This window comes from Vicugna pacos, chromosome 6, assembly GCF_048564905.1.
Source record: "Vicugna pacos chromosome 6, VicPac4, whole genome shotgun sequence".
Classification (NCBI taxonomy): domain Eukaryota; kingdom Metazoa; phylum Chordata; class Mammalia; order Artiodactyla; family Camelidae; genus Vicugna; species Vicugna pacos.
This window is the reverse complement of record NC_132992.1, coordinates 43,766,241-43,791,732: the sequence shown is the minus strand read 5'-3', so window position 1 is coordinate 43,791,732 and position 25,492 is coordinate 43,766,241. Positions and strand designations below refer to the sequence as shown.

General features: G+C 33.6%; 1 protein-coding gene across 6 annotated transcripts in view; it reads right to left on the bottom strand.

Moving 5' to 3' along the window:
• MIPOL1 (mirror-image polydactyly 1) overlaps window positions 1–25,492 on the bottom strand; it is a 250,717-nt gene that overhangs the window by 79,212 nt on the left and 146,013 nt on the right. For all 6 annotated transcript variants that reach the window (XM_015246561.2, XM_072962951.1, XM_072962950.1 and 3 more), the window contains one exon: window positions 2,691–2,785. In XM_015246561.2, the coding sequence (XP_015102047.1) occupies window positions 2,691–2,785 (95 nt within the window). The remainder of the gene's footprint in view (window positions 1–2,690; window positions 2,786–25,492) is intronic.

Here is a 25,492-nt window from a genome sequence, read left to right as displayed (position 1 = left end):
GGTAATATAATTCTCAGTTTACTGAAAGGAAATGGTTTTGGAGAGGTTCATCTATATAAGGTCACACAGGCAGGGCTGTCTAACTGCAAGTTCCTGTAGCTTTGCTACATTACCAGCAATCTTTCAAAAAGGTAGTAGAGAGGGGGGTCCCTGTGAAGCTTATCTTTAAGCCAGTAATCATTAACCCTTTATTTAGAAGAGGTTATTTAACTCTGTTAGAGTCATGCAGATGAAAAAAAGTCTTTGAAAAATAAATATTTAAGCTTCATAATTAAAGAAAAATCTTTCATAACCCTCTGCAATTCAGCAAAAAGAAGGAGCGTCAAGAACTGGTATCAAGGTTTGTTTTTCAGTAAGTAATGTCAGTTCATGCAAGATTATCACATGGTTCTAAGACTTCTTGGACACTGTCACTTTAACAACAGAGCACCTGCTGTCCTATCTCACAAGGATGGCAGGAGAAGGTTCCATAAAAACTCTCCCTGTCAGTGGGGTGAAACTACTACATACCATACTGCAACATCCAAGGTCTGGGCACAAATCACATAGTATTCATAAGTCTTAATAAAAGATTTAATTAATGCTTCTATTATTCTACCAAGAAGCAATCCTATTTAATGCATAACATAAGTGTGCTTGTAGAACAGCAGCCTTCAAACTTGGCTGTGCGTGGGAATTTCTAAGGAGCTTTAAATACACTGATAGCTGAGTCCTACTCCAGGAGACTCTGATGTAATTGGCCTGGGATGGGATGGGGATCAGGCTTTTTAGAGGCTCACATGATTCAAATACACAGCTACAGCTGAGAATCCAGTAGTGTAAAATACAAATGAAGGACTATTATATTGACTCTCTCAAAACAAACAAACAAAAAAGGATGGGTGGATGGGATGTCTTCATTCACTATCAGGGTTCTGCTAACTTAAATGCCTATGGATTCTAATTGTAAGCAAATGATTCCCCACAGTCAGTCATCAACCAAACATACTTGGTACTTGAGATATTTGAGAATGGTATGAATTTCCTAAGGCTGCTGTAACAAAACACCCAAACTGAAGGGCTTAAAACAATAGAAATTTACTGTCTCACAGTTTTGGAGGATGTTAAGTCCAAAATCAAAGTGTCAGCTCGGTTGCGCCCTCTTTGACGGCTTTAAGGGAGAATCCTCCCTGCCTCTTCTAGCTTTTGGTGTCCGCTGCCAATTCCTGGCCTGCTTTTGCTTGTAGATGCATCACTCCAGACACAAGTCTTCACCTTGTGTCTTCATATAGTCTTCTCTCCATGCCTGTGTCTCTGTGTCCAAATTCCCACTTTTTATAAGAACATCAGTCATGTTGGGTTAAAGCCCATGCTAATGACCTCATTTTAACTTGATTAGTTCTGTAAAGACCCTATTTCCAAATAAGGTCACATTCTGAGGGACTAGGAGTTAAGACTTCAAGGTATTTCTTTGAGGGACACAATTCAGCCCATAACAATAACCAATTACTTTGTATGTCAGTAACTGCTCCAAATCATAGGTTCTTAACATGAGGGGAGGAAGAAGTTTTCACCTTTATTTTTCACTAACTCTCATGTAAATACAGTATTTCCTACAATTATAAACACAGACAATAAACTACAGTAGTAGAATCAGTGGTTCTTCAGAGTTTGTACCCATAGAAACCACTGGTATTTTCATGTCACATTTCAGTGTTTGCAGTTATCCCCAGAATACCATTTACAGTCATCACTACTTTGAAATTACTGTTTTTAGTAGACTTGCTGTTAGGTCTAGTTATTTGATGTATTAATAATGGTGCGTGTATATAGTAATGTGTCATGATGTAATACTTTCCTAATTTTATTTCAGTAAAACCGATCTTGATTTAATTTCATCTTATGTACTTAACAACATTATTCGAGAGGGGGACCAAATTAAAAAAAAATCTTTCAATAACCTACAGCCCCAGTTAGTGCATTCTTACATTTTAAACTTGAGGATTTTTTTGTTTTTTAATCTTTGTAAGTATTAAAGAATATACAGGGCATTGTACATCATTTTTCAAACCTTTTTTAAAAACCATGATCCACTGTGAGAATATATATTTTACATATGGCTCAATAGAAGATTTTACCTCTCACACAACACAAAACTGAAACAAAAATATCACAAAACAATTTACCCTTACCACAGTAGATGCACTCTGACATTTTCTATTTCTTTTCATTAAGAAATGCCAATGTGACCTAGTGAATTAAATTTTGTAGCTACTCTTGGAACATAAATTAAATAAGTCTTAAAAATAATTTAGTGGCATTCCTTTAGAAACTTCTTATATTTTGATAGGCAAAAAGCTGTTATTACTGCTATTCATGTACTATTTGAAAAACATTTACCATCATTTTAGAGGTACCATTGACATCAGCAAATAGTTCAAGAGCTAAGCAGACTCCATTTAGACAACTGGTTAATCAGAGTTATGTAAATTTTATAATTCTGATGGGAGTCTAAACTTAACCTTTACCAACTGCAGGAAGGAAAAAGGTAGAATAATATTTAATGTCTGAATCATTTTTAAATTACAAAAATGTTTTAAGTGCACAATGTTCAATTTCATTGAGGTATTTCCTCATTCACCACTATAAAATTGGGTAGAAACATGTCCCAAATTAACATTTATTCGTGTCCAGGCTAAAAAGAATTTTACCTGTAGTAAACTCGAAGTGTCTGAATTTCTTCTTCCAGTTTTCTATACTGCTGAACTGCGGTTTCTCTGGCTTGTTGCATAGCTAACAACTTTGCCTGCAAGTAATTAATATTTTAAGAAATTTAGTATTAGTTTGGTACATTAAAATACAGTAATATAGTGTGAAGAGAAGTCTTTAATTTCTGGGAGTTTTAAAATCTATTAGTATTTTCAGTAGTGTTTCATAATTTCCCACAAAATAATTCAATTATATTAATAACAAAATACTAAAGACATGAACGTATTAAATTTACCAACATTGCTCACTACTAAACTTCAACCTTATTCATCTGTATCATCAGATATATGACTTTCTGCAATGTTTAACTTTATATACAGAATTCAGAATGTGGAACATGGGTTCAGAGCAATATCTAGAGTAGAGATAAGCTCAGTGGGTGTTTCACATACAGATTTTATGTGGCTCCACTGCCTGATCACTAGATTTTCTTTTAACTTTATTAATAGAAACTCAGAATGTTCTAAATATGTTAAGCCATCTTTGATATTTAATGTGAAAAAAACACATAGGGCTACAACCTGATTCTTACAGATATGATTTAACCTTTTCAATTCCTCTTCTGCAGGAAAAAAAAAATCTCTAAAGGGAGAATGGCAGCAATCTTGAATGTTAGAGGTATTTCACTCAACAGATGTTATTGTTCTTCTCTGCCCATAATATTCAAAATTTAAAGCACCTGTAATCAGTTTTTTGATAGGGTTCAAACTAGTAATTTTAAAAGACTTGCTGCCTTCCAACCATCCTTCCCACTGGATTTCAGGCATAATCAAAAAGAGTTATCAACTAAACTTTAAAAATACGATACTGGTAAGTCAAATTTCAGTTCTGTTTATTCAAAGTTTTATTTAAATGAAAAAGTTTTTACTTTAAATGGTATTTGATAGATAACACAGAACAAACTGTTATCACAAACCTCACAATCTACATTAATGGTAATAATTAAAAAGTAATAAAAAGTTTGGAGGCGGAAATTCACTAATTTTGCTGAACTCATATGATTTCACTGAATTTATTTTCTTGCATAAGAATGAAGTCATAAGACAAATTGTGCAATCCTGATCACAGGAAAATTAATGAGCAATATAAATTAACATTTCACAATGCCATTTTTCTATTTTAATAATGGAGAATTATATAAACATGCAGCAGTTTAGATATTTATATATAAATTTAGCCACTAAAATAATTAATTTGTTCTCTATATGGGCTAGCAAATTCAAACTCTAACTAAGAATTACTTTTTAATTAAATTTAAGATTTTTGAGTGCTTGCTTTTAACATGTCACTTTCTAGAATTACAGATGAAACATTCTCAAAAATTATTAAAAAACATTTAAGGGTGGTTTTTTATGCCAATAATTAACAGCTTTGCCAATTTTCGGGTATACTATATAATGTGATTAAAATGGTAACTTGGAAGACCAGCTATCCACTGTCAAAAAGAATTACCCAAAAAAGGACGTATCACATTCAACTTACAAAATGTCAAACATCCTGTTGCATGTAATTTAAGGAATATCAAATACTGGACAGGTGATTGAGAATTTACTAATAAATATGTGACATTGTTTATTTCAAAGTTTTGCACCTGGTACTTTTGCATAAAACAACCCCCCTCCAACCTCCCCCCCAACCCAAAACCAACACTGTTCTGGCAGGAAAATGCCATAATGAAGATTCTGCTTAAGAAATTTCTACAATGAAAATGGGATCGTGAGAACTGTACTTAAATAATGAGTATTTCACTTTTCTTCCTACTTTTAGTTGGCTATGAAGATTTGGTGTGGCTTCACAGCAATTCACTTATTAATTCCAAATGCTTAGTCTTATGTCTAGGCCCTGGTGACTATGTTCAAAGCTATTATAAACTTTCTGGCCTTACGAGCTCCTTCCGCCACTTTATCAGATATATGCTTATCTGGTCAACATTTTTTCTGGGCGTGGGCGGGGTGGGGAAAGCCCTTACCCTCTGCCACAGTGATCCTGTTTAGTCCTGGTGGCTAGGGTGAACTTCTTTCCCTACTACCCCAGGTACAAATGATCTAGATTGTTCAGAGTACCCCATCCCACCAGCTCTCGAAGAAAACTGAATCTTGATGACACCATTTGTCCTGCATCCCCTTATACCAGGCAGATCCAGATCCATTTCTTGGACTTTCTGGGTACAAAAATCATTTTTTTTTAGCTTAGGCAAGTTTGATTTGGATTTACTGTATATGCAATGTAAGAAAATTTAACTAATTTAAATGTGCTCCTTACTTCTATTGCATTTCCTACTTTCATTATTAACATCATATAATTCCATCATATTACAAGTCAACAATAAAGTTCATCTCAAAAACATTAACGCAAACAAGATTTTTTCCCTGTTTTTCTCGCATAATATTTCCCATATTTTTGGCAATTACTTGCAAATCTCCCACGCCAAATCTTCAGTACTATGAATCCTCTCCTGAGATTTCCAATTACCCATATGTATATTTGCAACGAAATACATGCATTTACAATATTGATGGCACTCTTTATACAGTTATAAATCTTGTTTTAAATTAAAAAGGATTTTTGCTTTTTCGCTTAGTATTACTAAAAAAACCTCCACTCCAACCCATGTGTTGCACTCACTAGCCACATTTCCTTCCTCCCATCCTACCCCCAAAGTGAAACAAACATTTCCATGAATTTCATCATGATTGGGTTGATCATTTTCAAGAATACTGTATACTTTTACTATAATAGATATGTACTTACAGATAATATATCTAATTGTTTACAGGTTTCTAAACTATATAAGTGATAGTCTACATGTTCACAGACAACTACTTTTCTGCACAGTTATACTTTTGACTCTTTATTTGTATTAATACATGTATCTATTCTGATTATAGTTACCTTCACACACTGAACATGTGCAGTACACTGTGATTACATACATACATGGACTTATTTTTACATATTTTTTCATGTTGAGTATCTTTTTGTTTGCTTCTTTTTTCTCTACTTATACTGAATTAAAATATCTATATTCCCCATTTTGCTGTACTGTTTTGAATCTACATATTTATATTCTACCTTGAAATTTTTAATGAAAACACTTAAAATATTTTTTTGAGCAAAGCCTACAGTGAGTTAGAATTTCTATATACCATCAGCCCTCTGTATCCTGGGGTTCCACAGATACTGGAGGGCTCACTAAGGGACTTGAACATCCACAGATTTTGGTATCTGTGGGGGTCCTAGAACCAATCCCCTGCAGATAACGAGAAACAGCTGTATGTTGTCATAGTTTTAGGTAAACATTTTACACAAGCATAATACTTTAAAAAACTTGTATCTTTAGGTAAAAATTTTATTGAAGTAAAGCATGCATGACACACCTAAGTATACACATGGGTGAATTTTTTTAGGTAGGCTTATTGAGTTGTAATTTACACAAAATAAAATTTTCACAAATTTATACAGTCATGTATGTAATCATCACAAACAAATATAGAATATTTTCATTACCCTAAAATGTTCCCTCATGCGACACTGCAGTCAATGCCCTTCCTTTACGTCCAGCCCCTGGCAACCACGGATGTGATTTTTATACTTATAGTTTTGCCTTTTCTAGAATCATATAAATATCATATAGTAGGCAGCCTTTTGAATTTGGCTTCTTTCATTTAATGCTTTTAACATTCATTCATACTATTATATGTCTCAATAGTTTACTCCTTTTATCGCTGAGTAGTATTCCACTGCACAGATATACTATAATTTGTATATTTATTCACTAGTTGATGGACATTTGAATTGTTTCCAGTTTTTGGCAATTTTAATAAAGCTGCTATAAATATTTGCACATAGGTCATTTTGTAGAAATATGCCTTCATTTCTCTTATGTAAACACAATGAGGAGTGGAATTGTTGGTCCCATGATAAGTGTGTGTGTTTATACACTTTAAAAGTTATGTAGAGGTAGAGGGTAGAGGGTGGGAAGGGATAGACTGGGATTTCAAAATTGTAGAATAGATAAACAAGATTACACTGTATAGCACAGGGAAATATACACAAAATGTTATGATAAATCACAGAGAAAAAAATGTGACAATGAGTGTGTATATGTCCATAAAATATGAAAAAAGAAAAAAAAAGTTATATACTCTATTAAGTTATACACATTATAAAGAAACAGTCAAATGTACCCCCTAAATTGATAAAACTTAAAAACATCTGTCCTTAACTACAACAGTAATGCCACTTGTTGAAGGCCTTCTATGGGACATTATACCAAGTATTTGAAATATATTACTGTAGTCTATACTCACAACCAATCTAAAATTCCTAGTATCCCTATTTTAAAAGTGATAAAACTGAGGTTCATGGACATTCAGCAGTTTATAAGAGGCTAGAGACTGAAAGAACTCAAATACAAATTCAAGACTCTTTAGTCAAAAGTACATATTTCTCCCTTATACCACAACATACAGAATTTTGGGATATGCATATGTCTGTGTGTGTCGTACCTTTCCTTTATCTTTTTGTGTTTCTAGTTTTATTAAGATATAATTGACATATAACGTTAATTTTAGGTGTACAATATAACGATTTGATGTACGCATATAATGCAAAATAACTACCACAATAAGTTTAGTTAATATTCATGACATGACATGATTACAAATTCTTTTACTGTGAGGGAAAGTTTTTAGATTTATTCTCTTAGTCCAGAAATACCCACAGACTTTGGATCAATTAATCTTTGATAAAGGAGGCAAGACTATACAATGGAAAAAAGACAGTCTCTTCAGCAAATTGTGTTGGGAAAACTGGACAGCTGCATGTAAATCACTGAAGTTAGAATACTCCCTCACACCATACACAAAAATAAACTCAAAATGGCTTAAAGACTTAAACATAAGACAAGACACTATAAACCTCTTAGAAGAAAACATAGGCAAAACATTCTCTGACATAAATCTTAGCAATGTCCCCCTAGGGCAGTCTACCCAGGCAATAGAAATAAAAGCAAAAATAAACAAATGGGACCTAATTAAACTTATAAGCTTTTGCACAGCAAAGGAAACCATAAGCAAAACAAAACAGCAACCTACGGAATGGGAGAAAATATTTGCAAATAATGCGACCAAAGAAGGTTTAATTTCCAGAATATATAAACAGCTCATACAACTTAATAACACAAAAAGTCAAACAACCCAATCCAAAAATGGGCAGAAGACCTAGACAAGCAAGTCTCCAATGAAGCCATACAAATGGCCAGTAGGCACATGGAAAAAATGCTCAATGTAGCTAGTTATCAGAGAAACGTGTATTAAAACTACAGTGAGGTAACACCTCACATCAGTCAGAATGGCCATCATTCAAAAGTCCACAAGTGATTAATGCTGGAGAGGGTGTGGAGAAAAGGGAATCCTCCTATACTGATGGTGGGAATGTAGTTTGGTGCAGCCATTATGGAAAACAGTATGGAGATTCCTCAAAAGACTAAAAATAGAGTTACCATATGATTCAGCAATCCCACTCTGAGACATACATCCAGAGGGAAACTTAATTCAAAAAGATACATGCACCCTTGCTATACAACTTTTTATACAACTATTAGAAGTATAAAAATATTTATGTGTCTATGGGTTTTGATAAACTTTTAATGACATGTATCTACCCTTATGGTATCGCACAGAATAAGAATAGTTTTGCTGCCTTACAAAACCCTGTGTTCCACTTACTCATCTCTCCTTCCTACCTAACCCCTGGCAACCCCTGATTTTGTTTTCTGTGTCCATAGTTTTGTCTTTTCTGAAATGTCATATATTTGGGCTCCCACTGTGTGAAGCCTTTTCAGATTGACTTCTTTGACTCAGCAACATGCATTCAAGGTTCCTTCATGTCTTTTCCTAGCTTAATAGCACATTTCTTTTTATCACTGAATAATATTCTGGATATACCAGTTTATCCATTCATCAACTGAAGAACAAACGTACAAAGAGCTAACCCCAATGTATACTTTGGACTTTCACAACAATGTATTAGCATTGGCCCATCAATTTTAACAAGTGCTCCATACTAATGCAAGATATCAAGAGGGGAAACTGAGTGGAGGGAGAGGGTCATATAGGAATTCCCTATACTTTTGCCTGATTCTCCTGTAAACCTAAAACTGTTCTAAAAAACCTATGAATTAAAAGTATATTTATGTATCACATTAAATGAAAAAAGCAGGCTAGAAAATGGAATTGTTTTATGACTATATGCATGTGAAAATACCTACTTAGGTAGTCAACAACTGGAAAGTAACATTAGGAAATTATTATATTGGGGTTGGAGTGAGAGTATAGCCATGGTTTATCAATTTTTCACCATTGTCTTCCATATTATGTACTTTTCTTAATTTTCAAAATTTCTGGAAGAAGTGGGAAGGAAAGAAACAGTGAATAAATCAAAGTCTACCTCCAATCTGACACTATAATTTATTATTTTCTTAGTAGGAATTTTAAAATAGCATTTGGAGATAGGGAATCCATCTACCACTTTGGTATCAAAAAAAAAAATCAAGTATCATTCACAGAATAGTTAAGAGTGACAGCCACTAACCAAGCTCTCAAGTCAGAAATTTTATCATGACTATTTTGTCGTTAGCACCTAGTACTGGTGTCAAAAACAGAACGTGCTCAACAAATATTTGTTGTTGAACAGTTATTAATAGTTGAATGAGTAAGCAATTGTCCTTGATATAGGATTAAAAATTTATTCTCCCACTTTTCTATTACAATTTCCAATTTCTTGGCTCCACTCAAACTGACACTAGTTGTTGAATAAAGTTATGCTCTTAAATTAAAAAAAAATACATGCACTCTAATGTTCATAGCAGCACTATTTACAATAGTCAAGACATGGAAACAACCTAAATGTCCATCAAGAGATAACTGAATAAAGAAGCTGTGGTATACTTATACAATGGAATATTACTCAGTCATAAAAAATAATAAAATAATGCCATTGCAGCAACATGGATGAACCTGGAGAATGTCATTCTAAGTGAAGTAAGCCATAAAGAGAAAGAAAAATATCATATGATATCACTTACATGTGGAATATAAAAATGAAGACAAACAAACTTATTTACAAAACAGAAAAAGACTCACATGGAAAACAAACTGATGGTTACTGGGGAGGGGAGAGAAGGGAAGGGATAAATTGGGAGTTCAAGATTTGCAGATACTATCTACTATATATAAAATAGATAAACAATAAGTTTACACTGTATAGCACAGGGAAATATATGCAATATCTTGTAGTAACCTATAATGAAGAATATGAAAACAAATATATGTATGTATTTTTATGGCTGAACTATTATGCTGTACACCAGAAACTGACACAACATTGTAAAACGAATATACTTCAATTAAAAAAATTTACTCTCTTAGCAACTTTCAAATGTACGATGCAATATTATTACTACTATGCTGTATATTACCACTTCCCCAGAACTTACTTACCTTAAGTGACTGGAAAAAGTTTGCTAACTAATGTTAGGTTTATCTTATAACTAAATGTCTTTAGACTAAAATACTTTTCTTAAATTGTATCTGTCTTGAGCAATACCATCTTAATAGGACAACCATTTGTACTATTGCTGTATTAGAAATGAACTACATTGTTTTATGTAGTAATTTGGAATGATAGACAAAGACTGCACTATTCACATCACTGAACACTATTTGTAATGGATATTGCAGACAAATCTTTTAAAATCTTGTTGTGTTTGGTTTGAATGTATTTTTAATTGTAATAGTCTGATACAGTTAAGTCTTCCTTTGGTAACTCCAAGACCATTAATGGAAATCTGTTTTTATCAGACAACAGAGGTGTTTGATCTTATGTGTGATATCTGCTAAATAAAGAAACATACAGTACAAATTAAATCACAGAACCAAATAATGTTAGATATGAAAAGGATCTCAGAGGTAATACAGTTCTCTACTTTTATAGGTGAGGAAATTGTTCCTAATACAACATGTTTATGAAAACATTTGGAAATTGTTCAAAGTTTCATAGCTGGTTAGAAGGAAAGCTGAAATTAGAATACAAGTACCCGGAAAAACACTGCTTATTCTACCATTCAAGACCACATTTCAATATGGGATAATATGTATGTTAATTGTTTCAATATAATTGTTTTACAGAGTAACCATAAATATATAAACTGTGTTATGCTACTAAACACATCTGTAAGATACCTAATTACATGTTTTCAAGCAATACTAATTACACAATTGCTCAAACAGTATGACTATAACCATCCTAGTATTTGACTTTTTAAGCTCAGAAGCAGGTTATGAACCTAGTAAAGAAACATAACTAAATACCTTGCAAAAGGATATCTTAAAAAATTAGAAGCTACTATAGCAGAAAGATAAAAATGATTGATTTCATCTATTGAGATGATCATGTGATTTTTGTCCTTTCTCTTGTTGATGTGGCGTATCATGTTAATGATTGATTTCAATCACACCTCCCTTCACAGGAAGACTGACTGCTCACCACAGTCATAGCCACAGTGCATTGTTCTTTAAAGGTTACTCCTCAGAGGTTGTTATGTTCTGTCTTCAAGTAATGTCTCTCAAACCAAGGATGATGAGGTTCTAGACTCAAAAGCAGTTATTTATGCACTGTCTAGCGATCCATAGTTTGACAAGAGAGAGGGAAGAAAATAGTCTGTAATTGTCTGTAATGAAAGGAGAAATAAAAACATTCACAGGCAGACAGTGACCCAAGAGCAGTGAGCAGAATCCATGAAACAGAGAAAGGGAGGGTAGACAGAAGTACGTCAGAAAGAGAGTAGCCCACAGTAATTAAGAACAAACTTGGGTTTGACTTCCAGTAATTAGTTCTATGACTGAGCTAGTTAGAGCTTATGAACCTCAGTTTTCTCATTGGTAAAATGAGGGTGATAATATTCATCTCATAGGATTCTTATGCAGTGATAAAATGAGATAGCTTACCATATGATACAGCCATATCAAAGTGAAAAAGTATGTAAGTTGTACAACAGACACTATTAGACCTCTGATGTGAAATTACTGTGTAATGGCTGTAAGGAACAGCATTATATCAAGTAACAGGTCAATAAGGTGAGAAGGAATTGGGCTTAAAGTGCAAGTTCAAGCCATGTGGGAGTCTTAAAGCATGGTCATTAAGCACCAGATAATAAACATTTTAGACTTGTGGGCCATAAAGATTCTGTTGCAATTACTCAATTATTGTCATAGAGTGAAAACAGCCATAGACAATATGTAAATGGGCAAACATGGCTATGTTTGAGGCAGCTGGTCCAGGTCATAGTTTGCCAACTATGTATCTAGAATGCCAGAGACTACAGGTTTACATAAAGCCCAGAATATCTGTTGATCTTTATAAGCCTTCAGTTAATACCTGAAGAAGGGAAACGCTAACCGCTGAAAGTACACTTGATCTGTCCAGAATGAACATGCTTCTGGGGGCAATGAAATAAAATACCTGAAATTCATACTGTTCTAGAACAGGTTCTTCAGGCCACACGATAGGAAGGAAAAAAGGAGTTAATAGTGGTTACTTGGCAACCATGTTCTTGCATAGTAGCACTGCATTGCTGCAGGAAACCATCTTGTCAGTGAGCCATGATCTCATTATTGTATATAAAACAAAACAAATGAATTAAGAAATCTTGTAGCTTTAAATTGTATTTTCCCTGACAACAGAGTTTCAACAGCATTCTTTTTATTAGAGTTTGCATGGCATATCTTTTAAATATCATTTTAATTACAGTTTCTTTTTACATGCCTAGGCTTAGATGTGAATACTGTAAATAGCACATAGGCATACCTCAGAGAAATTGCAAATTTGGTTCCACACTACTGCAATAAAGAAAATATTGCAATAAACCGAGTCACATGAATTTTTTTGTTTCCCAGTGCATATAAATGAATGTTTATACTATACTGTAGTCTGTTAAGTGTGAATAGCATTAAGTCAAAAAAACAATGTGCATACCTCAATTAAAAAATACTTTATTGCTAAAAAATGCTAACCATTATCTGAGCTGTGAGTTATTAATCCTTTTGCAACAGTAACATCAAAGATCACTGGTCACATATGACCATGACAAATATAATTTAAAAGCTTGAAATATTGAGAATTATCAAAATATGACACAGAGACACACAGTGAACAAATGCTGTAGGAAAAGTGGTGCTGACAGACTTGCCTGACAAAGGGTTGCCACAAACTTCTAATTTGTAAAAAATGCTGTATCTGTGAAGAACAATTAAGCAAGGTACAGTAAAATGAAGACTGCCTGTATTTATTTCAAGTCTAAAAATCTTTTAACTGGAACATTTGATCTTCTTTACATTTAATGTAATTACCACTAGATTTGGGCTAAATATATAATCTCATTTTGTGATTTCTATTTGTCCTGCTAATTCTGTTACTTTTTACCTTGAAAATCACCTTTTCTTGTTATATTTCAGATTTTTTTATTATCTCAGTTCCCCTTCTTTATTTGAATGTTATAATTCCTTTACATTCTTTTAATGGCCATCCCAGGAATTACAAGATACAAGTTGACTTATCAAAAATCTAATATTAAAACTCCTAGATAATGAGAGGGCCTAAAATCCTTTAGCTCTATATACTTTCCACCTAATTTATTAGTTTTTTTTTCAAAATTATACTTCATTTTATTTAAGTTTAAATGTCAAAGAACATTACTAATTTTATTTTATTGAATCAATGTGCACTTATATCTATCACTTTTTTGTGCTCCATTCCTTCCTGAGAAGTTCCTTACAGAATTATGTTCCTTCTGTTTAAACACAGCTCCTTAAAGTTTCTTTAATACAAAGCTGAACAGGACTAACTCAATTTTCAGTTGTCTGAAATGTGTTTATTTCATATTCATTCTTGGAGGATATATATGCTGGGTATATAATTCTAAATTGGCAGTTATTTTCTTTCAGCATATTGAAAGCATTATTCCAATGTCTCGTGATGTCCACTGTTCTGTTGAAAAATTACCTTAAGTCTAATTGACGTTCTTTTGAAAGTAATCCGCCTTCCCTTTAGTTAGCTACTTTCAAGATTTTCTCTTTAATATTAGAATTCTTCTATTTCATTATGATGTGATTAGGTATGTATTTCTTTTTAATATTTTAAAAATTTTAAAAATGGAGGTTCTGGGGATTGAACCCAGGACCTCATGAATGCTAAGCATGTGCTCTGCTACTGAGCTATTTCCCCTCTGCTGTGTATTTCTTTCTATCTTGCTATGAATAGGTATCTTTCATCAGTTTTAGAAAATTTTGTCATTTTCCGTTCTAAAAATGCCTTTCCTGGATTATCTGTATTCTTTTCTTTTGGGAGACCAATTAAATGTTTGTTGAACTCTTATTCTAAATCTCCTAATTTTTGTTTTATATATCAATGTTGTATTATAGGTAGTTTTTTGGATATATTCCAATTCATGTATTCCAGCTCACTAATTCTTTCTTCAGCTGTGTATAATCTGATTTTAACTTCTAGAGTGTTTCACTTCAAAATATTTATAGCATTTTTTTTTGAACTTGTCTGTGATTCTTTTTCAAGTTTGCCTGATGTTTCCTAGAAAACACTTCTCTGTTTTTCTTGTTTGTGATTCATACTCTATTTAAACATTCACTGAAGCATTTCATACATAGCTACTCCATATTCTTTAGATGACTTCATTGTTGTCTTTGTGTGTGTGTGTTCTGTTTGGGTTCATTGTGTCCGCTGACTGCCATTTATAATGGTTTTCTTCCTCACGTGCTTGATTGGTCTTTGGTTGTGAATTCATTTTTCCTGAGAGTAAGTTAAGGGAATTGTGCTATGCTAAATTGAGAATACCTTTCTCTGAGGAGGACTTGTGTCTGTTTCATCAGGGAGCCAGGGGAGACAATTCCTAGATAAAGTTCAAGAAGCCTGGATTAATACTGGAATTTCTGGCTCAGCTTCCTAGTCTTGCTGCTGGTCTAAGGACTGGGATCCCAACTGAAGATCAAAATACTTCTATAGATGTTTGCCCCTAGAGCAGCTGTGGACCACTGGTTTGCTTACTATTGTAGAGGGAAGTGTCTCTAGATTAACTCCCAGTTTTTTGGTTAAGTAAAATGTTTGGAAGATTTCCTCTATTTTTTGTGAATCTAGCAATGCATGAATTAGAGTTTGTCCAGGACCTGGCAGGTTAGCAGCATGAGGTATCTTTTTGCCACACTTCAAAAAGGAGAAGACTATATTGAAATTTAATACAGACTATGCCATCAAAAGTAGACCAAACTGTTTTTCTAATTTAAAGTACAGAATTCCTACATTTGGTATATTAACTGGATTTACTTATTTAATACTTTAATAATTTTCCTGAATTGCTTTTAAATAGAAAAGATACAAGAGAAGTTTTCAGACTGCTACTTGCAAGCCCTTCTCTGAAAACAACCCACTATGTGGCTGTCTAGTCTAAAATCTTAATCTTTTCAAATACATGAAAAGTAAAGTAAAATTTTGGACACAGCCACTCTAACAATATTTCCAATATCATCACCTTTAAGCTCTTTATTAACTTGTTTGACATCATTAGTGTTTCTTTTGCTTCTTGTCTTTAAACAACAGACTCTGTTCTACAATAAACACAATAAAATAATGAAAACAATTGAAAACAGTTTAATGGTCAGAATCACTACAGCAGCTAGCATAGTTGAGTGATAAACTGTGTCTGTCATACCTTTGCATATGTCTGATCTTCAATAACTGCCACATACTCTAATTTAACAGAGGTTATCATAGCCTCACTTATTTTAAAGGGGTAAAGAACATGTAAATAATTATTTAATTGATAAATGCTGAAAAGCAGAAATTGAAACATTCCCCATAACTATCTTCAACAGTGTAAACACTTAAGGAAAAAAAAAATCCATGGGGTGGGAGAACCATTTGTTAGGAAATTATTTACTTAAATCCTTTCAGTTTTTAAGGTTATAAAAAGTTACTGTTAGAACCAGAATTTGAGTACAGAACTCTTAACTACCTTTTCAGTAAATAATCCTGAGTCTGTGCATTAACTACTTTGCCAACCTCTTCTCTAACTTTAAATAAGCCATTATATCCTACCGTGATGATTCAAAAGGTGACATGGTTTACTCCAATTTCTAGTTCTTTTTCTGCTCATTGTCATTTATTTTAAAGTCTTCTTTTTGTACTTTTTTACTCTTAGTGTATAATAACATTCAATTTTTAAGACATAAGTGATTTAACATATTTATTTTGAACCATTTCTTTGTCCGTTAATTCAGACTGTGGAGGCTCTATCTTTACTGTTGAATGAACTCTATCTAAGAAAATACTACCTTGACCTTACATTTGTTGCTAGATAGATCCCATTAGGTTTCAGGCTCCCAAGACTTCTTGACTATACCTTTGAAAGTCGTTTATACTGATATGTACAAAACCAGTGATCACCTCACTCGCTTCACTAATAATCTGTCCATCACTTAATGAGATTTGCCTCTTTTCGTGTCCAGAAAACAGGTTAATCCTGTAGTATTCAGAGTCTTCAGAAAATATCCAGTAAGTTACTGAATTACTGTCTATCACACCACTTGTTCTTGAGGTCATTTCCTCAGGGAAACAAAAATTCCATATAAGAAAAACACTTAAAAGCATCAGCTGGAATGTGAGTTCCCCCCAAAAAAGTCCATTCTCTTTTCTCATGGCATGATACATTCCTTTCACTAAGTTTGCTCTCTCTGGTACTACCTAAGAACATGAGCACACAGAGAAAATTAAATTCTTATTTAAACTCAAGAAGCAAACATTTCCCAAAATGACAGTATTCCCTTCCTTTACACTTGAGTCGTAAACATTTCTCTACATGCCACTGCTCTTCTATTTAGTTAGAATTTTAGTCAGCAGTATTTTGTTTATTTGTTCAGGATCGTGTATGTTTTTTCACTACATCTGTAACACACTTCATCACCTGAACACCTGCTGAACTAAACTTAAACTTGTCTTGCCAGCAAAAAATTTTGAAATTATGCAATCTGCAATTTAGTCCATGGCAAGCACTTGGGTAGAATTTCTTCTATACCTTTCAACATACCTAACAACAATTAAAGAACTGCCTGCATAGAAATATTGCCAACTGAAAAGTTAGTGAAGCGAGTTTAATCAAGTGAACTTGAGTAACATTTTAGCTAAGGACTTTTCAGATACTCATACTAAGAAAGCACCATAATCATTGTCTATCAGATTAAACTTAACATTAATCTAAAGTTTTATAAATGAAGTAAAAGGAAACTCAGTATGATCATATGATCTCTAATTAATAAAAATAAAAATTTCATTCATCAAAAAGTTTATATATATATATACATACATATATACATATATACATATATATATATGTATATATATATATGTATATATGCTACAAGGAGAATGTAAGACTATGGAGAGGGCCATTGAAAAATCAGCCATGATAACTGGAAAAATATATTTTTATAGAAAGGAAAATGTCTTAAGTTACATTTTACATGAAAAATTTTAAGATAGGAGAAACTCAGATTTTGAAACATATAAACATTAAGACATAACTAGCAAAAATTATAATTACAAAAAACATAAATATAAAGCTTTATAACCAAGGCTATATGAAAGATATTTTTAATGAAATAGTTCATAATTAAATGAGTACTAAAAATTTTCAAGTAAAAATTTTTGAAGTCTCTCATTTGTGAAACTATTTTACTTAGGTTGTTAACAATGAGTCAGTAAATTTCCTATTCATTTATTATAAAAATCGGTAAGAAATAATGGAAGCTATCTGAATTAAAGACAAAGCTTGAAAAAGACCAAAACACGTTTTAAAGAAAAACGGCCCAAGCAAGATTGCATAAATAAATTAAAAGTTTTCTTAAATACTTTAAGTTGACATACAGGCATTAAACAAAGCAACTAAAGTTTTTAGGAGATGACAAACCAAAGGAAGAGGAATTGCTAAATCTGACTTCATTATGTTAATCAATATATACATTAACTTAAACAAAAATTCTGTATATGAAAGTGGAATTATTTGGGAGTTGTGTTTAAGCATGTGAAAAAGCATTAGAAAAGAGAATTCCCTGTTTCCTTTTGGATGCTGCAGACAACAGCAACACAGCCTAGGGCGCACTGCTGCGGATTTTAACTGTTGTATGGAACTACTCAAAATGCTTTTGATCCATTTTATCTTGCAAGTTAGCAAAGAAATGTTGCAATAAGAAACACCAACAAAGATCTGAAAAAGTTAAGCTCTGGATTACCATATTGTGTTCTCCTGCCATTCAATGCTTCATACAAAGGCAGTGGTGTTCAAAGTAAGGGAAAAAAAGTGGAGGGAGAGAGAAAAAAGAGAAACTGGTCTCAGAAAGCGCAAAGCACAAAGTAAATAATATTCTTCTACATCCCTTCTTTTTCACAGATTGGATGTTAAAAGAGTTGCAGCAATTAGGCTTTTGTTAATTACCAGCTGTTGAAACAGATGTGTTGACTATCCTTATTAGCCAACAGCTGGGTGAGAAGAACAATTGATGCTCCCTAAAACCAACAGCCAGCTGCTCTGCAGTAATTATCTCCAATTAATAATACAGGTGATAAAGGCAAAAAGCTCCTATCCCTCTGTTTCAATAACTTTGGTAGTTTCAATAACTCTGGCTTTATCATTACACAGTAATCGGGAATACATTTATTAGAACAAGTAAGGTTGTATATTTGAATCGCATTAACTTTATGGTAGTTTCCATTATGCAATATCTGGAGAAGGAATCAGACAAGTGCTAAAAGTAGAAGCAGACATTCTGCAGGCTTTTATTTATCATATTTCAAATGTCACTGCCAACTTACTTCTCTAGTACTAACAATAATAGCTAAGCACTTAAGTTCTTTGAAAAAGAGAAGCATAACTAAAATCTGTTCTTTTTGATTTCCAGGTGTTTTCACTGATCATGTTTTATATTCAGTTCACTGAAGCAATATATTTCCTCTTGGTATGCCTAAATATCAGTGTCTTGTTCTCTAGCTTACATTTCCTAGGTGACTGGTAGAAGCAATTTTACCAAACCCAAAAAGAATTTACTTCATAGCAGTAAACATTATTTTATGTACACAAAGAGATCAGCAAAACAAACAAGCAAGCAGGAAAACAAAAAAATAAAACCGTATTTTACTTTGTAGACATCAACTTACATAATATTCAAGTTTCCATTTAGGATGATGTAAAAAAAGAAATAACACAATGGAGCATACTAACAAAATAGGAATAATCATATGCATAAAAATTACTTTTACTATTTCCTATTGTTAGATGTTCATATTAAAATTTCCCTTAAAAGAAATGTAAAACAAAGATTTAAACAAGCCAGGCATCCATCTCTGTCCTACAAAAGAGGTGTCTACAAGAATTTACAACCATATCTATTCACTAATTAGAGAACACTTAAAGACACTGCCTTTCTGAAAACAAGGATTAGAGCTGGATGAATACACCCTTTTCACAAACCTTCCTCATGTCTCTGTTGGGTCATCATAAGCAGCTTGTTCTTCCAGCATTAAACAGAAAAGCCTACCGATTATCCGTCCCTAACGCCCTCAGTTTGGCATCAGGACAATTAAAAGGGCCAGAAACTTTAAAAAACATGTAAAAAAATCATTTCACTAAAAGAGGCTGTAATGAAAAAAAAAATGAACAAAGGCAAACTTACTACAGAAATATTACTTAGGTTGTCACTTGGGCACTCTATCTGGCTTTCCAATATGAAAAGTAGGAAACCAGAAAACTCTTACCACATTCTATGTAATTATACTTCCTAAATTAGGAATTTCAACATTTACCTGATTACAAACGAGAGATAAGCACGTTATAAAAAAAAGAGAAAGATCGTCCATTTCTATGAAACCAACTTCCCATGAGAAGTTTTAATATTTAAAATTCTATTGTTTATAAGGAATCTCCTGATATATAGAAGCTAGCAAAATGTGTAAAGAGAGAGGAACAAACTGTTAGCTTTCATGTCTGAAAATCTTTATTAGGCCATAGAATTTATTCTGTGATTTCTCAGTTCTAAGACAAGACCTCATTTCTCGCACAGTACCATGAGTGCAAACATCTCCCCTGACACTAGCGCGGTCCTCTTTTCCCTCTGCACTACGCAGGGTTACTTTCAGAAAAGTACACCAGTGACACAGCAGCTGATCATGCTTTTCTCTTCTCTGTGGAAGGGAGCAGGCTGTGGTTACCATCTTATGGCAGCCATGGTTACTACTGAAGCAGGAGGGCTGCCCTCTCATTGTATCTTAGGTGACCTAAACAAGGAAGGCAGAAGTGAAACCTATTCCTAAACTCGCTGCTGTTTATAATTAAGCCAGGACATTTATATTCTCTCTCCTCCACAAAAAAACAAAACAAAAACCTCCCCCCAAACTAATGGCAATATGTAGTGAGTATCTGATTGCTATACACAATTGCTGTAAATGCTGCCTTTTTTGAAACTTAACAATACCTAAGGATAACCCAGAACAGTACTCAAGTATTCACAGCTACTTTCAACAGGGAGTACTTGAGATACCTCATTTTCACATCAACTTCAATGCACTTCAATTTAAAAGTTATACTGTATGACTTAATAATCTGGGATACACATCTGCATTTTCTCACCCATAACGTGTTTCCACTGTTCAGCATGCCTTTCCCCCCTTGCTTACTGGCAGAGTCATGAACTTCCTCTGCACTAAGTGTTTCACGTCTTTCCACAAAGGTTTTTCTTTTTCCTACGCTCCACTTAGCCTGGTGCATATATCTCTTAGAGCATTCATCTAATTACATCTGCATTTTTTTGTACATTTATCTACCCAATAGATGGCAAGTTTCTTTTCCTTTTAGTATTCCTAGTATGTAGTATATAAGTTCATATTACATTTTCAATGAATAAATATACATATTGAAAAATGACAGATATTTTTGTCTACTAATTGTTCAAAAAGTAATTTTTATAAATATAAATCGTTTTATATAAAATATGATTTATTTTAGTTTGACCCACCACATATATCACCATGAATAGGAATATCTATCCTCTTAACCAAAGTAATCAATTTGGCTTTACTAAATTTCATATTTGACCCTAATTCCACTTTTACATCACCTCATAATTGATATATCTCATAAAGGTAGAACTTTAAAGCAAAAATAAGATTTAAAAAAAAATCTCCTCTATCCTCACTTACCATTCCTACTTGAAATATTCAAAACTGAAGTCAATGCCATACCTTGAATTTTTCCTGTTATATGTAACATATTTTAAGAATCTTTTCCCAACATATATCACAATTAAAATTATCTTATTGCTTCAAGTTTCACTATAAATTTAAAGGCATATTGGCTACCACTGATTCTTATACAGTCTTTCCCTCTTTAAAGATCTGTTTTACTTTTCTTTAGGCTATAATACTTCTTCATGTAAGGATAAATAGGTACTCTCTTAGCCTGGCTTATTAAAAAACAGAGGGCTTTGCCCTCTTCTATACATAGTATTTTGGCCAGACATGGGATCCTTACTTAGCAGTATTTCCCTGTAAGATTTATATAACTACACTGCACTACTATCCAGTTTTGCAAGTGAGAAATTTAATGTAAGTATGATGCTTTTTCCTTTACAAATAATTATCTTTATATGGGAAAGGTGTAAGATTTTCTCTTCACCAAGAGTACAGATATTTTAGTCAGATATATCTATACATTTAACATACATACATAAATTCATATATGTAATTAAAAAATTATTCTACCCAGTCCATGTGATGCACTTTCATTTTGATAACTTGAGTTTTTCTTTGATTCAAATGAGCTTTCATCCATTGTTTCTGTGAATATGGTTTCCCTTACATCTATTCCTTTCTCTTCTACAGTTACTTCTGTTTTTCCCTTACTAGGTTTTCTTTGTCTAGCACTTCACTCCATTTCTTTGTTTCCTTTTGTTCTTACAGATTACTAGATTTTTGTCCTTGATCATTCTGTTATTCGAATCACCTATTACCTTTTTTAAAATGTTAGTCTATTTTGATCACTCTCTCAAAATATCTCTAACTCTCCATAAGAAGTCTTATTTCAATGTCTAAATTTTCTTCTTATAATAAAACAGCTTCAACTGGAGCCAACTCTGTGGTTGAATGTGGTCTCTCTCCATGAAGCAATCAAATTCCTTGAATTACATGTTGCCTCTCAAGCCTATTCATGTCAGCTCATATGGGTTCCCTCAGTACACCTGAAAGTGATGTATTTGGAAGAGTGGTGATGAGCAAGACTGAGTAGTAATAAGTACCTTCTTCATTAGGCAGACGGGCTAGCTTCACTTAGGGCATGATCATCGACTGGACAGAGACAGCTTCTTTCCAGATGAGAGGACCTACTGAAGCTCTGGTATTCAGGGCAAAACCAACTTTTATTCCACCACTTCTTTCCCTATTATTTATTCAGACTTTAAAAAGTTGTATTTGTTTCCTTTTTGTACAAAGGACAAATAATCCTCCTTTTGCATCATAATATTGACTCCATCGGGAGTTAGTACTAGTCCTGCAGAGTTTGTTGAACTTTGTCCTATCCTTATCAATGAGCTCTAGTCTCAGTAACTGAACTACCAACCATGTATCTGCCTTATGCACTTTTTCATGAAATACTCTAACAGTCTCCAAGTCAGTCTTTCCTACCTTCCTATATCTGCCCTAGTTAATTCCACTAAAACCTGTGAGATTACTTTCCTCCAATTCTGATACTATCAAGTCATACATTTTATCACTCCTCCAGGAAAAAGTCTTCACAGTTTGCCTAATTTCTATCATACCAAATACAATCTCCTTTGTTTCACTTTCAAGACCTCACTCTAACATCAGAGTTGCCATAGGATGACCAACTGTTTTGGGAAACCCCTCCATGGGATATAAAAAATTCTGGTCTTTGGCAATGCATGCAGAAGTTTGGGGGGAACGTACAAATTCATACGGTAGTCCAAAAAATAGAGCTAAAAGCAATATTGATTTTAGTATCTAATGGATACAGCAAAATTATCAGCCTCCTGCACTTACTGCTTTTTCCTCTGGCCACTAATGTTAGCAACCATTATCTGTGGTTCACAATCATGGATCATTCATCATTTCATTGCACCTGGAGTGATGCAACTTGAGGTCAACATAAGTACACTGTCACTGTTAAAGTTAACAGTTCATCTCTGACTTTCTCTGTGCATTAACTGTTCTTTGCATCAAAATAGTGCTAGTTTAATGTTTAGTACTGTGAATATTATGAACATACTTTTCAAGAGTTCAGATAATAAAAATGAGGATGATGACAATACCCATGCCAGCATGATCCAAACATCACCAAAAATGAAGGCTAAATGACAGGACACATACACAGCTGGATTAGGCAGATAAACAACCCAAACAGAACATACTACAAAATACGCAGAGCAGATTAGGGGATTGGGCATGCTGGAGAAGAAGCTGTTAAAGCATATATGGAAACTGAATCGCACAAGTCTGGGATGAGATAGGCAGGTGTTGCTAAATCAATCAGAAGTTTGTGTGTGTGTGTGCATGTATGTGTGTGTGTGTCCTCAAATCACACCAATAATAATAAATTACACCAGGCTGAATCAGCCTAGGCATACTACACAGAACAGACACACGTTATTGTTTTTGTTTCCTTGACTGTTCAAAGAAACTAAGCAAAACTACCTATCTTGGCTTTCAGGTTGCAAATAAAATCTCTTATGGATAAACAAAAAGGAATTCTGATTAAGAGCTGTGCTGGCTTCTTAGAGTGTAGAGTTGATTCTATCAGTACTTAATAGCAATCACACTTTCTACAACGTATCAAGTGATGTGCCAAATCATGGCAACAAAAATCATTTCCCATACCTACTGGGTACTTTCATTTGAAAAATGGGGTTTCAAATTGTCTTGATTATTATATGAGGGTTTTTGTACTGCAGAAAACATAAAACAAAAGATTGTTGACATCTTGTCCAAATATAAACTAGACTGTTCTCATTTATTTGGATATTAGGAAGAGAGCAGAAATGTAAATTTTGGCAGTTTCCACTCAGTCGACAAACTTCTTACCAAAGAAATGAAAGGATCTTACCTGCCAAATGTCCTGCACACTTCTAAGAATGGGGTGTGATGTGTTTATCTGTGATACTGAGGCTTTTATAATGAAAATTTTTGTTCATCTCTGAATCTCTCAAAACATGCAAAATTATTTAATGAGATTTTTTACTTCATCGAAATGGAGGTAGACAGCCTCCTTAGATATGTGTCTATGATGGCTATCATTGCTGCTGGCCATAGAAAAGATATTAAAAGGTTGGCCTGTAATAAAATCATATTTTCAAAGTACAGGACAAAAAGAATGTCCCTCTGTAATTTGGAAACACAATGAGGATAAGATATTTACATGCTTTTCTCTAAAACTGTTTCATGATCACTGAAAAAGCTATAAGAAGCCTAAAAAAGGAAGAGTGGACCACTTACCACTTGAGTTGTTTGATGTTATGTGTAGGTTGTGAAAACTACTAATACAGCCAAAAAACAAACAAAAAAGACTTTTGGTGGGGGGGCGGGGAATAAGAGTGTTTTAGAACTCAAAAAAAGTCACCAGAAGGCAGCAGTGTATTAGTTTCCTAGGACTCCTGGAACAAATTACCACAGACTGGGTGGGTTGAAACTACAGGAATTTATTCTCTCATAGTTCTGGAGGTCAGAAGTCCAAAATCAACTGGGTGTCATTTGGGCTGTTTCCTTCTGGAGACTGAGAGAGAGAATCTGATTCATGCCTTTCTCTTGGCTTCTGGTGGTTGCTAGCAATCCTTAGCACTCCTTGGCTTGTGTACACATCACTCCAATCTCTGCCTCTGTCATCACATGGTTATCTTTCCTGTTTTTCTAGGTCTGTGTCCAAATTTTTTCTCTGATAAGAATACCAGTCATTAGATTAGGGTCTAACTGCAAGAGGAATGACCTCATTTTAACTTGATTACATCTGCAAAGGTTTGATTTCCAAATAAGGTCACATTTATAGGTGCCAGGGGTTGGAACTTAAAGATCCTTTTAGGGGGACACAGTTCTACCCACTACAGACAGACAAGTTAAACAGGACTTTCTCAATTTCTTTAGTAAACTGTAACTTTATTTAGAATCCAATTTCAACTTGGTGAGTTCAAACTACTTCTATGCTCAACTGATGCTGAAAATGCCTTTGAGAAAATTCAACATCCATTTATGATTAAAAGAAAAAACTCTATAGAACATCCTTGTTGTGATAAAGAGTATCTATAAAAAATTTCAGTTAACAACATAAAGGTGAAAGACTGAATGTTTTTCCCTAAGATTGGGAACAAGCAATGATGTCTGCCTCACCACTCTTATTCAGCACAGTGCTGGGAGTTCCAGCCAGTGCAATAAAGAAAAGAAAAGAAAAAAGAAAAGAAAAGAAAAGCAAAGCAAAGCATACACGTGTGAAAGATAGAAATAAAAATGTCCTATTTACAGAGGAATGATTGTCTATGTTGAAAATCCTAAAGAGTCTCAAAAAAAAAAAAAAACAGCCTACAACTAGTAAGTGAGTTCATCAAGGCTGCAGGATACAGGATAAAGCAAAATA